The sequence below is a fragment of the Scyliorhinus canicula genome, chromosome 11, assembly GCF_902713615.1.
Source record: "Scyliorhinus canicula chromosome 11, sScyCan1.1, whole genome shotgun sequence".
NCBI classification, from domain to species: domain Eukaryota; kingdom Metazoa; phylum Chordata; class Chondrichthyes; order Carcharhiniformes; family Scyliorhinidae; genus Scyliorhinus; species Scyliorhinus canicula.
The window spans coordinates 52234920-52251251 of NC_052156.1; the positions used below are offsets into that span (position 1 = coordinate 52234920).

Below are 16332 nucleotides of genomic sequence, written 5' to 3' on the forward strand. Positions count from 1 at the left end.
GTATTTCAGCCTTGATCAGAAATAAGGAATCCAATATTGCCTATTTTAACGCCACTACATACCGCAGGGTGATGGTTACTGATGGAACGTTTGGAGGTAGGCTCAATCCAGTCCTAACCTGGAATTAGGGCCTCAAATCCAGTGGTCAGGGCTATGATTGAAGTGATGACTCTAAACAGGGTGACTGGTTTTTAAAAGCCTGATAGGAAAGACTTGAGAGAAAATCCGGAATGCATGTTCGAGATTTTGGAATGCTGAGAATCAACAGAGCTAAGAACCAGGTGTAAGTGAAGCAGTCAGAAAAATAAACATCAAAACGTAAAGAAAATGTTTTTATCTTTTGTGAAGCATCATCTCTCAAGGGAACGATAAAGCAACAAATGGTGATGTACACAGTTTGCATCTTTCTGTTTACAGACAAGCAACCAGTATGCTCCATTAATAAAGTTAAAGTTTATGTTACTGCCCTTCAAACTATCAAACCTTTCCTTTGAAAAGCTTGATTTGTACTACATTCATGATACTTCCTCAGAATCAGGTACAAAGGCAAATCAGCTGTGAATATATGAGCGGTTAAGCATGTATCAAAGAGGTGTTGTTGAACTGAGTTCCACCACAGAGAAGAGAAACACTGCTCCAATTTCTGACCATGAGCTCAGTCTCATCTTGCTACTCAGGGAAGTAGAGCCAGCCAGGAATTTTCTCAAACAAAGAAAGGGGTGGCACAGTGGCAAGCACTGCTGCCTCACAGCAACTGGGACCCAGGTTTAATTCTTTCTTTGGATGACTGTGTGGGGGTTGTGCGTTCTGCCCATGTCTATCTAGGTTTCCTCCGGGTGCTCCAGTTTCCAACCACAGTCCAAAGATGTGGAGGTTAGGTGGGGGAAGTGAACCTAGGTAGGGATGGTGCAGACTCGACGGGCCAAATGGCCTCCTATACTGTAGGGAATCTATGCACAACAGTAGGAAGAGCGAGTTCCAGGCTATTTATGGAGAGCCTATCTTTTCCACTTGCCCTCACAAATGCATTTTGAGGGAAATTCAGCAAGACTTAAAAGGAAGAGAAAGTACAAATCGGCAAAACAAAAATAGGAATCCCTATAATGTCAGGAAACCATATACAATTTGAAGGGATTTATAATTGTATTGGTAAGCATTAGGAATAAGGTAAAGTTTTAGGCGTGTTTTTAAAAAATTAATTTAGATTACCCAATTCATTTTTCCCAATTAAGGGGCAACCTACCCTGCACATCTTTGGGTTGTGGGGACGAAACCCACGCAGACATGGGGAGAATGTGTCCACACAGACAGTGACCCTGAGCTGGGATTGAACCTGGGACCTCGGCGCCGTGAGGCAGCAGTGCTAACCACTGCACCGCTGTGCTTCCCTAAATTGTAGGCGTGTTCCATTGAATCGTTCTGTGCCTGTAAGGGTAAATCTTATAGTTAGATGCATGCTGGACAATCTGGTTTCATGCATGTGTGGGGGGTTGGTTAAGTTTCCGCTGTTTCTATTGAGCTTGTGGGGGGCTACGGTTTGAAAAATAAATAGAAGTAAGCCTGACGCTAGGCAGGGTACCCTTTCAGACGGTCGGTGCAGACTCAGTGGGCCGAATGGCCTCCTTCTGCGTTGTAGTGATTCCATGATTCTATTTGACCAGAGACAGCTTATGTGCTTAAATAGGTGTCAATAAGACCATTGTAGTTTAAGATGTACTTTGTAATCCATGTATTTTAAAAGCTACCAAAGCCTTTCCCCCAACTTTCTTTCCCATAACTCCAGTACAAGAATATAATCTGCCACAACTGTAAAAACATGAAGGTCACAACTCGCTGCATCTGAAGCATTGCCAAGGACAACTGCACCCCAAGACTTTTCAAGAATAAAATCAGGAACAAAAACCCCTTGGAGACCTAGAGCACAACTGCTTAAACTTCAGTTTTGAAATCAGACTCAACCATGGAATTGTAAAGAGTTCTCCTCAGCCAGTCTAATCCCAGATGAGATAAGTGAACATGATTATGTCACCATTTCAAGTGACCTCTGGATAACCTTATAGCTGCAGTTTTTGATGGAACTGACAGAAAGTGAAACATTCCAAACTACAGCACATTGGACATTCCAGGTATTTCCACAGAAAAATAATACATTTAAAAAATGAATTTAAGTTTCTCATCCTTCAAACCCCTTCATTGTTTCTTTGTCCTCCATCTCCAATCCCCCTGGGACTCTGGGTTTCCCCAGTTTTAGACTGTTATGTAAAGTACGCAGGTTCTGTTCATGTGATTGCCAGACCCTCCACTCCGAACTCTGAAACAGCTCCACAATTTCAATGCCAGCTCTTCCTTTAAGGTCTTCTCCATCCCTCCCGCTCCCCTTGTTATAAATCAAGTGTTATTTTTATGGTAGATGAAGCTAGAAAATAGGTGTGTAGCATTATGAAGGGCATAGATAGGGTGGGTAGGAAGGCCTTTTCTCATTAGTAGAGGGACCAATAACCAGGGGCATAGATTTAAGGTAAGAGGTAGAAGACTAAGAGGGCAGTTAAAGAGAAACCTGTTCACTCAGAGGGTGGTGGGAGTCTGGAACTCACTTCCTGTAATTGTGGTTGAGTCAGAAACTCTCATACCTCTGAAGTATTTAGATACTTACTTGCCCTGCCATAACCTCCAGGGATATCGGCCACGCGCTCGAAAATGGGATTAGTGCAGTCAGATCTGTGTGTCCCGGCATGGACACGATGAGTCAAATGGCCTCTTTCTGTGCTAAAAATATCTTTAAATCTATAGTCACTTCTTGAAGACCACCCAAATAGATGAGGACAACATCAGTTTATAAAGTTTGCATCCATTTAGTCTGAAAAAGAGGTCACTGGACAGCTATAAGGAATAAGAAACCTGAACTGGAGCACTTGAGCAAACAAGAATGCACCAATTACGGACCCAAACCAGATAAACTAGGCCAAATTTGAATTTATAGTTTTCTTCACCAGAATGATACTGGGGCTTCAAAGATTATATTATAACAGTAAGCTGCAGGAATTAGGTTTGCATTTCCTTCAACTTAATCATGTGATTGAATTGAAGTACTTAAAATCATCAAAGAGATTCAAAGGGTGGAAGCGGAGAAACAAATGGAAAACTCAGAACAAGATATAATCTTAAAATAAGAAGGGTGGCATGGTTGTGCAGTGGTTAGCACTGCTGCCTCATGGCACTGAGGACCCAGGTTCGATCCCAGCCCCGGGTCACTGTCCACGTGGAGTTTGCACATTCTCCTGTGTTTGTGTGGGTCTCACCCCCACAACCCAAAGACGTGTAGGGTAGGTGAATAGGGCACGCTACATTGCCCCTTAATTAGAAAACAAAATCATTGGGTAGTCTAAATTTAGATATTTTTAAATCTTAAAATAAGAGTTGTGCCCTAATGAAATCAGGAAGTACATTTTTTAAAGCAAAAAGGATAGTAGGAATCTGATACTAACTCCCCAAAAGGATGTGGATGATGAGACTGAGCATCGGCAAACTTTTCTTAGATGAAAGTATAAAAGGATATGGAACAAAAGTGAGTAAAATGGAATTGGGGTACCGAACAGTCTGAATGGCAGAACTGGGGGCTAAATGGCCTACAGCTTTTTCTATCTTCCTTTACCTGAATAGCTGAGTGACAGACACTAAACATGTACATTAAACGTGGTCACTGATGCATCAAAAGAGTAAAAAAAAGCTAAGATTTATTTTTCTATTTGGAAAGGAATGACCTTGAATCATATGGTAACCCAGGAAATCTCCAGACTCAGGAAAAGGATCAGGCTTTTTGACAGGTCAATATGGCAGGACCCGTAGTGATCACAAATGAACCACAAGAGATCGTAGAAGGATTTTGTCTGATGTTCACTAGCTCCATTGTCAACACTGCGCATTAGATCATCGTGGTATAATCTGTGTTTTAGAAACAGTCATTTGGATTTAAGCTTCCACATAACGCTGTGCTGAATTCAGCAGACACTACCAGAAAAACAGTAGCGAGAAACATGCTTGGCCAAATTGGACTTTGGACTTTGTCCTTTGACTGCTATAGAATGAATACATAGATGCTTTCTTTTTGAAGGTGATGAAATGTCCTAAAATCCTACCATCCTGAAAGACAAATTATAAGCTTCTACACAACTTGAATGAGACTTCACAACATAAATATTATTGTTATTTAACTGCCAGCAGGTTTACAAACTGGCCCTATTTTACTAAAATGGTATTCCTCTGAACTCTTGACATGGAAAATTCCAAGTGGGGATACAAAATCTCCTTTTTGGGATTGTCCTTTGAACCTTTGACAACTGAGGTATGTTTATTCAGATGACATAACCTGAGAATATTCCATAACAGTAACCTTATCTTCACTTAAAAATCCAAATATACCCATGTAATCTATAATTCAAATATGTCCTTAAACAACATGCTTCAATAGATTACCATTTATCCAAGCCAAATATGTCAAAACAAATTCACCATCCCTGTCAATGTAAACATAATCACAATGGTTAATCAGATTAAGAAAGGGGAGGCGGTTAACTCTAAATCACCTGTTTTAAAAGTAAGATTTTATTGGAAAATAGTAACAGGCCAGATACATCAAGTCTTGAACTTTGTAATAATATAGGAAATGCTAAACAAAACTGGTAACAAAGAGGGGTTAAAAAGGACAACTACAAACTCTAACTGGGCTGAATGGGAAGTTTTCCTTCCAATTTACCAAACAAGATAAATTACTTCTTTTGCACACATTTTAAAGAACACATTTAGTGCGCTGAGGCACATTTAAACAATACACAGTAGGGCCCACAGAGCACAAAAGCCATGATTTTACTGTTTATCACCATCAGAAACTCTGGGGTGTGTTATGGCCTTGAAACCCAACTCTGCCTGTGCTTTCCTTCAATATTAAAAGTACAATATCCTCCCTCTTCCCCACCCACTCCTTGCCTCTCTGGCTCACCAGGCCAAATTATTCATGTAGCCAGAGGATCAGCAGGGATTGGCTTCCAATTCTAAACCATTGCAAAGCTCATGATTTATGCCTTGCACTAAATGCAAAAGATTTATTTTAGATTTAAAAATGAGGGGAAACACATTTCTATTCAGGTTGGTGAATATATTCCTTCCTAAGCACATGCTATACATAACACTGAATTTGTAGTGTTGATTGATAATGCATTTCTACTGAGACCCTGCAGTCAGAATTATTAAAATATCACTTGCAACAAATTAAAGGCAGGTCACCAAACTCTTGCAGCTTTACCTTCTCCTGCAGGACCCAGTACATATTACATTTCAACCTGAATACTACTTAACCGTCCACAATACTTGCTAAAAGGCATTCATTTCTTCGAACCCATTTTCTTCGAAGAAAGTAATTACACAAACAAAAATCTTACAGTAAATTTTTTAAAGCCTTCCAATTAGAGCAATGAAAAAAATATTCATCTTGGTGGGAGATAGGAGGCCAAGGCTTGTGCGAGCGTATAAGGGCAGAAAGTTGTTAGTCATGCTTCAGTTGATAGTCTACTTGCATCTAAGTGAGAAGAGTGTAAATTCAAGTCCGACTCCAGACACTTAAGTACAAAAATTTAGCTGACTCTCCAATGCAGGACTGAAGGAGTTTTAACCGTCAGAGTGACTGCCTTTTGGAAGAAATATTAAACCAAGTCTGTTTTAAGTGGATGCGATAGATCCCATGGCACTACTTTGAAGAACAGCAGGGGTTATCCCTCTGTCCTGGCCATTACTTATCCTTCGTCCAATCTCTTAGCGAAGGGGTCAATAACCAGGGGGCATAGATTTAAGATAAGGTGCAGGTGGCTCAGAGGGGACGTGATGAGAAACCTTTTGACCCAGAATGTGGTGGGATTCTGGAACTCACTGCCTGAAAGGGCGGTAGAGACAGGAACCCTCCCAACATTAATGAATTATTTACATGAACACTTGAAATACCGTAGCATATAAGGCTACAAACCAAGTGCTGGAAAATGCGATTAGAATAGATAGGTGCTTAATGATTGACACAGAGGTGATGGACTGATGGGCCTGTTTCCATGCTGTAAAAACCCTATGACTCTCCAACAACAACGTATTTGGTCAGTATCACATCGCTGTTTGTGGGACCTTGCTGCACACAAATTAGTTGCTGTATTCCCTTACATTACAAGTGACCGCGCTTCAAAAGGTACCCCAGAGGTCATGAAAGGCACTATATGAATGCAAATCTTTCTTTCAAAGAGTAACATTTCTCAGGCTGCTAAAATTGTTCTGGTCCACCCTGATTATTAAAAGGGGATGAAAAGAAGCTAACAAAGATGGCCAAAACCACCAGTTAGAGCGGCAACCTTTGGAATAAGTACGCAGAGGGAAGGACCCTGTTATAAAGCCAGTAGTTAATCTCAGTAAGTTAGGGCCAACTCCTGACACACATGTATAAAAGCAGGTGCGAGGTTGCAGCTCGGTCTCGCAGCAATGTCATGAGCACAGCTGGGGAAATCTCTTCACTATTTACCTACGCTCAGTCCACTTGAATAAACCTGGGCATCTTCCAAACCCTGTATAAACTTGTTACACTGCACATACTCCCAGGAGAGCAATGATTTCCACCTCTCCACACAAACACCATTAACACTGCGCTCTAAAAATAGGAGCCGGGTCGATCATCTTGCGTCGTCAACCAACCGCCCAAACTGGTGGACGATGCCTTAGGCTGGCACAGACAACAACATCACCAATCAAACATACACCGGCATGACTGAAAAGCCGGGTCAAGTGTGTGTAAAGCACGGGCACCATGTCCCGCCCACTGGAGCCGCACTTCATCCACTTTCCATACCTTGTCTGACAGTTTTCAGGCGGATCGGACCCTTGCAGCTCTTGACCACGCCGTGGACATCGTAGAGGGGCAGGCCGGACACATGGACTCCGTCAACCTCCAGCAGCAGCTCCCCTTCCCTGAGTTCCCCGGTGCTATAAACGATCTGCTCCTGCTTGGCTTCCCTCAAGTAGGAGAACTCGCCGTTCTCCGCTCCGCCCGAGACGAGAAAGCTCAGCTCCCCGTGCCGGTTCTTGCAGACCACACTCTCGTGCACTTTGGTGGTCCAGTGATTTTTCTTCTGAATCACTTTAGACATGGTGGTCAGCCTCAGCAGAGTGCAGCTCAAACAGGTGAGAAACAATTCATAGGCTCTCTCTCCTCAGTAAGTTGGACCTCCCCAAACCCCCACCCAGCTAACAGCACTCAGCCCCTGAACATCCTCCGGAGCAGCTTCTGTGAGGCACGGTGCCCAGTCCTTGCTGCAGGAACCATAGCTTCACCTTTTCAAAGGCACTGTAAACATTTGCTCCTGGCTCCGACTGGGAACGTCCCCCATCCAGGATCTCCCAACAAAAGGAAAAAGCTTCAGAACCTCCTCCCTTCCCCCCAGCTGCCAGTGTCTGAGGCTTTTTCCCCCCCTCGGTGCTCCAACTTCAGGACACTTTGCACTTTCTCCCAGTGCGACCTTGGGTACAGGGACGGCCGCAGTTATTTTAATCCGACACTTCTCTCTCTCTCTCTCTCTCTGTTTCTGTTTCCGACTTTCTTTCCAGCCTCCAGTTCAATTCCTACAACTCTGTTCCAGTGAGCACTGTTCACAGGCGCATGCGCCCAAGCCACAGCTGGGAAGAAGCGCTGACCCTCAGCCGGGCCCTAAAGCCCGCCCGAACCCGCTGGTGAAGTCACCATTGACTCCACTCTGTTCAGAGTTCTTCTTCGGCAATTAGGAAGAAGCCCCATTAGACTCCAAATGTGAACTCACTCCACAGATGCTGCCTGACCTGCTGAGTTTTTGAAAAAATATCCCTCACCTCCAGATATAAACTTTCTGCTATTTTTATACCACTTTAGAAAAAATTTTAGAGTACCCAATTCATCTTTTTTTCCAATTAAGAGACAATTTAGCGTGGCCAATCCACCTATCGTGCACATCTTTGGATTGTGGGGGCAAAACCCACGCAAACATGGGGAGAATGTGCAAACTCCACACGGACAGTGACCCAGAGCCGGGATCGAACCTGGAACCTCGGCGCCATGAGGCAGTAATGCTAACCGCTGCACCACCGTGCTGCCCTCTTTTTTTATACCACTTGACTACATCGCTCAGTCCATGTCTCAGAATTCAAGAATACAATAAAGGAGGAATGTATCTTGCTGGCAATTTTGTTTTTTCTTTTAAAACTAGGCGCAGTACTAATTCAAAACAATGTATTCACTATCACTAAACATTTTTTTTTTCTAAGATGCACTGGGGTAATCAGCACTTTTAACGGAGTCACTTATCCTTCGCAGAAATGGACAACACTTGGCTCGTCAAATCCCAAAATAATTGATCATTGTTGAAGAATTCATGCAGACAGCGCCTATTCCATTTAGGGGAGAATTGAATCATGAATGGCTTGGCAGACTGTTGTTTGATTAGGATGATTAAGCATATTTGTGGGTTCTTAGGAGAAAACCATTTCTTTGGGATCATAGGGTCAATGCAAACTTGCTTATTCTTTGGGATCTTAGGGTAGTTGCAAAATAATTTATGTATGCATTTTTCTTCAGTTTTCTTTGTCATTCTTCTCCCTCAACTTTTAGTTTTCTCACTTCTCTCCTCGTCTGAAGGTGCGACACGTATTCTGCAGTGTTTACATGGGTATCCTCCAATGCTTCAACCAAATATCTTGTATTCATCTGTAAGTTTTGACAGAATGTTCGCCAGCTATTCCTCCATGGAAGAATTTCGCTGGGCCCAATCCTTTTTTCATTTCACATCTTCACACAAGGGGCAGTAAAGTCTTTGGGAGCAGAAACTCTGGTCAAATTTACCCATTCATAAACTGGAATTTGTAATTTCTATTCCACTTCAGTTTCAGTGACACTTTTCTATCACATAACACTCCACTGCACTTCTTCCAACTGCTCCAACCAGAGCTAGACCACTGGTTAATTGACTTTTCTACACTCCCATCCACTTGTTACTACTTATCGTGAGTACTTGAAACATTTCCCTTTCTCCAAGTCTTTTTTTTACTCAAACTCACAGTCCATTTATTGGGTATTTGGATTAGCGTTCTTCATAGTCCACCTGCCTTCTTGATTGTACCTTCATTTTCCAAAGCTTTAATTAATCTATCTCTAGCAGCTAATATTCTGAAGATATCAGGTTGATCCTTTTATATTCAGACTTTCATTTATTTCTTCCATGGGCAGAGTTTTTTTTTGCAATCATTTGCTTTACATTCCTTTTTGTTCTGTTATTCAGCTTCTTTGAGGCCTGACTGGTTTCACTTTTCCTCATCAAGTTTGCATTGGGTTCTACCAGGCTTCCATGTTCTCCATCATAACTACTTCTATTTCTTTGAGCTATCACTCTACTTTCTCTCTAAATTCCTCCTTCAATTGCAGATCTTTGAGCTTCCATCGCCTGATTTTCTGTCTACCTCTTCCTGCTGCTGTTTTGTTTTCTTTAAAATCTGTTTTGTGTTCAGCACTCTTATGTTGGGTGATCGGTTCCTCGCCGTTCTTTGCTTCCCAATGTATGTATTTTTTTCTGACCATGACATAATTGTTGCACCTGTTGTTGAAAATTTAATTCTAGAAGGGGCCTCACGGTAGCATGGTGGTTAGCATCAATGCTTCACAGCTCCAGGGTCCCAGGTTCGATTCCCGGCTGGGTCACTGTCTGTGTGGAGTCTGCACGTCCTCCCCGTGTGTGCGTGGGTTTCCTCCGGGTGCTCCGGTTTCCTCCCACAGTCCAAAGATGTGCGGGTTAGGTGGATTGGCCATGCTAAATTGCCCGTAGTGTAAGGTTAATGGGGGGATTGTTGGGTTAAGGGTATACGGGTTACGTGGGTTTAAGTAGGGTGATCATTGCTCGGCACAACATCGAGGGCCGAAGGGCCTGTTCTGTGCTGTACTGTTCTATGTTCTATAATGCAGTTGTATTTCTTTACCACCACTGCTCTAGGTTAGAAGATGTCTTCTGCATTTTTGGCACCATTTGTTTAGTATCACCAGTTGGTCTGGCATGAGTTTAATGGAGGCAATGTCGAGAACACAAAGTGTCCAGCACATCCTGTGACATGATGGGAAGGTGGTGGCATAGTGGTATTGTCACTGGACTAGTAAACCAGAAACTCAGGGTAATGCTCTGAGGACCCGGGTTCGAAACCTGTCACTGCAGATGATGAAATTTGAAATCATTAAAAATCTGGAATTAAAAGTCTAATGATGACCATGAAACCATTGTCGATTGTCGTAAAACTCCATCTGGTTTACTAGTGTCCTTTAGAGAAGAAAATCTGCCGTTCTCACCTGGTCTGGCCTCCATGTAACTCGAGACCCACAGCAATATGGCTGACTCTTAAATAACCCCTCAATAAATGCTGGCAAGCAAATGTTGCCCATGTCCCATGAATGAACAAACAAAAAAAGACAACATGATTCATGGTCAAATATATGTCTTTAATCTTGCAAAAACATTGGGCCACATTTTGCTGAAGGAAGGCATTTATTGCGGTCGGACCTTAGCTACACTTGCCCTTGTCTGTTTGTTTGTTTTAATTTTTTTTTTGCATGGCAAGTTGTTGAAAGTGTAATATCTTATTGAGGTGAACAGCACAAGAAATTATGTCTCTCTTTAACCATTTAGATAGTTAAATTGAGAAGTTAACAGTGCAACGACTGAGAAAGAAATGAAAAATAAACTGGGTGAATTCAATATCAAATCAGATGCAATAAGCAAAATAAAGAGAGGGAAAGAAAACTGGATTAAAAAAGAGAAAAGACAACAAAGAATAAATAATAGGATGCAACCTCTTTGAATGTTGCTTGACTTCCTTAATTCCATCTGGTGTTATTCCTTCTCTAAGGCATCAGTTAGCTCAATTGGCTCGATGGCTTGTTCGTGATGTGGAGCAATGCCAACAGCGCAGGTTCAATTCTTGTACCGGCTGAGGTTATTCATGAAGGCACTGCCTTCACAACCTTGCCCCTTGCTCCTTGCCTGAGGTGTTGGTGACCCTCAGGTTAAATCACCGCCAGTCAGATATTTCTCTCCAAGGGCCAGCAGTCCCCAGGGACTATGATTACTTTCATTGCATTCCTTCTCCTCCCCCATGACAATACAAGGGTATGCCAATAGAAAACATAATAATAATAACAATCTTTATTGTCACATGTAGTCATACATTCACACTGCAGTGAAGTTACTGTGAAAAGCTCCTAGTCGCCACATTCTGGCACCTGTTTGTGTACATGTCGGCACCTGTTTGTGTACATATCTGTGTCGACTCTCACAAACTTCTACAGATGTACCATAGAGACCATCCTATCTGGCTGCATCACAGCCTGGTACGGCAACTGCTCGGTCCAAGATCGCAAGAAGCTGCAGAGTGTGGTGAACTCAGCCCGGTGCATCACACAAGCTTGCCACCCTCACATTGATTCTGTATAGACTTCCCGCTGCCTCAGAAAGGCAGACAGCATTATCAGACCTCTCCCACTCAGGCTTTGCCTTCTTCCAGACCCTTCCATCAGACAGAAGGTACAGAGATCTGAAGACCCGCACATCCAGACATAGGAACAGCTTCTTCCCTACAGCCACTAGACTCCTCAACGACTCTCCCTTGGACTGATCTGTTCCCTGTAAGAACACTATTCACGACGCCCTATGCTGCTCTTGCTCATGTATTTGCTTTGTTTGGCCCCTTGTTCCGCACTGTAATCAATCACTGTTTGTCGATGTACCATTTGTCAATGTTCTCTGTTGTTCTTTGTCTACTATGTACATACTATGTACGTTCCCCTGGCCGCAGAAAAATACTTTTCACTGTACTCTGGTACATGCGACAATAAATCAAATCAAATTAAATCAAAAATCATACCCACCTCCCTGATCTGCTGCGACCCTTCCCACAAGGAAGCTGACCCTTTTATTAATTAAGATTGCCACCCCCTGGGCCTCGCTGTGAAAGCCCGAATGAAACATCTGGCTCACCCAGCCTTTTTGAAGCCTAGTCTGATCCCTCACTCCCAGGTGAATCTCCTGTAGAAGCACTACATTATATTATTCACTTGAGAGAAACCTCTTGATCATTTCACTGGGCCTCACAAGCGCCTAGCTTTTCACGTGAATAGTCTGATCAGGGGTCTCTCACATCCTCTCCCTCTCAAGTCAGCCATTTCCACCGCGAGGGATTATCCCCTCCCCTGTTTCAAGTTCCTAACAACAAGGACCACCCAGAATGGCTGCCAGCCCCACCCATAGGGGGGTGTGAGGCAAAGAAAAACCCCAGGTCACCTTCAGCAGTGTACATTCCCCCCCCCCCCCCCAACACCAGAAACCTACCAGCTACCTACCATCAAACAACATTCTCTCCTTACCATCCCCTCACGTCACTGAACACCATTCTAGGCTCTTCAAAATCTGAACAGGTCCAACAGGCTGCAGCCCCTCCTTCTGTAATGATTTGTATATAGGGAGACAAGTAAAGGCTTAATTATTACATCTCAGTGTAACACAACCACTAGAGGGCACCACTAGTTCCCACTATAAACATGAGAAATCAGAGGATCTTGGGTACTTCTTCTAACCAGGAGTTTCTAGACAGCAGAGTGTAAGAGAGATAGATCACAGCATAGTTAATATTAGATTAAAGCAGCGCATGTAGTTTAAGTTAGTTATTACTTTAATATAGATGACTTGATTACAAGTTATAGTTCCGTGGAGTGTGCAAACTCAATATTAGTCAATCGTTATTCAATAAGTCTTTAAGTTACAGATTGGTGGTTCCTTCAGAATCTCACTATCAGACCATTCTGGATTATGAAGCAAAGAGTAACGATATATTACCAAAGAGTAATAGAACACCCTTCACCGCACTCCCATTCATTAGCTGAGCTCTAACTTCCAGTGAGGTGGCCCCCTGCCAGGGCCCAACACCTAAATAACAGAGAAAAGAGATAGAAACTAACCCCCCCCCCCCACCTGCCCACCCTGCTAAAATAGAAGAATCAAAACCAAAGCCTTTACACATTATATTATCCACATTACTGCCTTAGTCCTTACCTGCAACTTCTTTGCCCCCCATCACTCCCCCAACAACATATACACTCCAATTGTGAACAATAAATCTCAGTTAACCAAACATATATGCAAAAATATTATAATATCCTCCAACAATCCCGCCCCATCAACATCCATTCACCCATTTAATCAGTCCGAGTCCTTGTTTGATGAGAGCCTCTGCCTCCTCTGCCGTCTCGAAAGATTGATCCTTCGATTTGTGTGTGACGTTCAATCTCGGCAGGTACACCGCACTGAAACAGACACCGCTCTTGTACAACGCCGACTTTGCCTTATTAAAGCCTGCATGCCTCCTTGCAAGCTCTGCCCTGACATCCTGCTAAATCCAAATGCTGCTGCCTTCCCACCCCACATCCTAGTTTTCTTTGGTCCATTTCAGGACCTGCTCCTTTGTCTGGTAACTGTGGAAACACACTATTGTAATGAGCCCCTGGGATGTAGGGGACCGTGTACCATCCTGTTCCCATTAACACAAAAACTCATTAACTGCCAAAAGTCAGTGCCAAGTTGGACCGGCTTGAACATTTAGGGATCATCTGCCTCATACAATTCGACGATTGCACAGCCCCAGCTGTGCCAGTCCTCAAACCAGACGGTTCTGTGCGTCTCTGCGGGGACTATAAAGTGAAGGTGAACCATGTTTTCCGTTTGGACTGATACCCAGTCCCACGCATCGGGGAACTCTATGCAAAGCTGAGCGGAGGACGAATGTTCACAAAACTGGACATGAGTCATGTGTATGTACAGGCTGGTTCATCAATGTGAACACCCATAGGGGTTATACGAATATACTCGGTTGCCGTTAGGGGTCTCGTTTGCGCTATTTTCCAGTGTGTGATGGAGAACATTCTATGAGGGTTACCCAGTGTGGCCATCTACTTGGACAATGTCCCCATCATTGGAGTGTCCGACCGGAAGCATCTGCCGAACCTGACTGGGGTCCTTTGGCATTTTGGGCAGGCGGGTGTCCACCTCCGGAGGGAAAAGTGTGTTTTTCATGCCCACAAGTTCACTTATTTGGGATACTGAGTAGACCAGAACAGCTTGCACCCCATAGAGGAAAAGGTGCGGGCGATTCCCGGCAGCCAGACAGAACTATGCTCTTTCCTTGGATTGGTGAATTATTACGTGAAATTCGTCCCAAATCTGGCAACTCTCCTCAGTCCCCCTCCACCTCTTGCTAAAGAAGGATCAACCATGGGACTGGACACCGTCTCACTAGCAGGCATTTGATGCGGTAAAACGACAGCTGTTGCCCTCAAAATTACTAATGCACCCGGGCGGGGGCCTCCACGCTGGCCGGTTTAAGCCGGCCAGTGAACGGGGGTGAGGTGGGGGAGGTTCTGTGGCCTTCGGAGCTTGGCAGAACAGGGTCCGATGAGTCTAGCCGGGGTGGAAAGTTGGGGAGAAGGAACCGAGGTTGGGGGGAGGAGTTTTACAAGAGGAAGTGGAGGGGAGGAGTTGGGAAAGGAGAGTTTACAACTCTTGGGTGTTGTTTCCGGTACTCTTTTGGAGGCTGGATGGCATTGAGTGTCGTCGGGGTGGGAGGGGGACTCTATAGGTTAATGGTGACCATGGGCAATTCCGGACTCTTTTTCTCCTTTTGTTTCCCATCATGGGAGGGTTTGTTTTATTTGATGCATATATTGACAGGTGGACCGTTGATTGGGGTGGTGGGAGGATGGGATTGTTGTTGATGTTAAGGGTATTGACTTTGTATTTGGTACCGTTTACTGCTTGTTGGGGGATGTAAATTTTGAAGGAAAATGTGAAAATGGAGAATTTAAAAAAAAGTTTTTAAATTACTGACGCACTTTGACCCCACCAAGCCGCTGCTGTTGACATGTGATGTGCCCCTTTATTGGGCGGGCGAGATCCTGGCTGACCGCATGGCTGTTGTATCAGAACGATTGATTGCATTTTCATCCTGCGTGCTCGCTGACACTGAGCACAATTATGCGTAGATTGAAAAGGAAGGGATGGCGGTCAGCTTTGGAGTCCATAAGTTTCATCAGTAGGTTTACGTACACACTTTCGCATTCTACACTGCATTCTACACTGATCACAAGCCGATATTTTTTTTTTTTTAATTTTTATAAATTTTAGATTACCCAATTATTTTTTCCAATTAAGGGGCAATTTAGCATGGCCAATCCACCTACTCTGCACATTTTTGGGTTGTGGGGGCGAAACCCATGCAGACACGGGGAGAATGTGCAAACTCCACACGGACAGTGACCCAGAGCCGGGATCGAACCTGGGACCTCAGCTCCGTGAGGCGGTTGTGCTAACCACTAGGCCACCGTGCTGCCCTCACAAGCCGATATTGGGCCTATTCAAAAAAGACCAAGGAATTCCCCCGATCGCATCCGCCAGGATCCAGCGCTGGGCCCTATTGCTGAGGTCATATGGGTACAGCTTGTAACACCACCCCGACGTGAAGATCCCGCACGCGGACTTCTTAAGCTGCTTTCCCTTCCCCATAAGGCCCCTCCGCCCCTCTCCGCGGAGGACGTGGTGGTTGCACTCCACTTTATCGACTCATTGCTGGTGACGTAAGCCTGAATAAAGTGTTGGGCCCAGAGGGACCCACAGTTGTACCAGGTCAGCCACATGATGCTGTACGGAGCCTAACACAGTGCGTTAGCTAACGATTTGAAGGCCTACACCTCCGAACTCCTGGCGCCCAGTGTGGTGGATGGCGTCTTCCTTTGGAGGACCAGAATGGTTATCCCGAATGTGGGTGAGTCACCTTGCTACAGGACCTCCATAACGACACCCGGGATATCAAATATGAAGATGCTCGCCCGCAATTGCATCTGGTGGACGCGCATGGACACGGATATAGGGAATCTGGCCCTATGATGCGGACCATGTCAGAAACACCTGAAAGCTCCACCAGAGGCGGCACAGTGGCGCAGTGGTTAGCACTTCTGCCTACGGAGCTGAGGACCCAGGTTTGATCCCGGCCACAGGTCACTTGTCTGTGTGGAGTTTGCACATTCTCCCCGTGTCTGCATGGGCTTCACCCCACAACCCAAAAATGTGAAGACGAGGTGGATTGGCCACTCTAAATTGCCCTTAATTGGAAAAAATAATAACTGGGTATTCTAAATTTATTTTTTTAAAAAGCTCCAGCAGTTGCATCCTTGGGAATGGCCGGGCCCACCATGGTCAT

At 44.3% G+C, this 16332-nt stretch overlaps 1 protein-coding gene across 10 annotated transcripts in view; it reads right to left on the reverse strand.

Annotated features, from left to right (window-relative positions):
* magi1b (membrane associated guanylate kinase, WW and PDZ domain containing 1b) overlaps positions 1-7617 on the reverse strand; it is a 535264-nt gene extending 527647 nt beyond the window's left edge. For 3 of the 10 annotated variants that reach the window (XM_038810589.1, XM_038810578.1, XM_038810592.1), the window contains exon 1: positions 6875-7615. In XM_038810589.1, coding sequence (XP_038666517.1) covers positions 6875-7172 — 298 coding nt within the window. In that variant the 5' untranslated portion in view covers positions 7173-7615. Of the gene's footprint in view, positions 1-6874 lie in introns of all 10 variants that reach the window. The other 7 variants (XM_038810575.1, XM_038810591.1, XM_038810583.1 and 4 more) reach the window with 4 other exon arrangements.
* Between the last annotated feature and the right edge of the window lie 8715 nt (positions 7618-16332).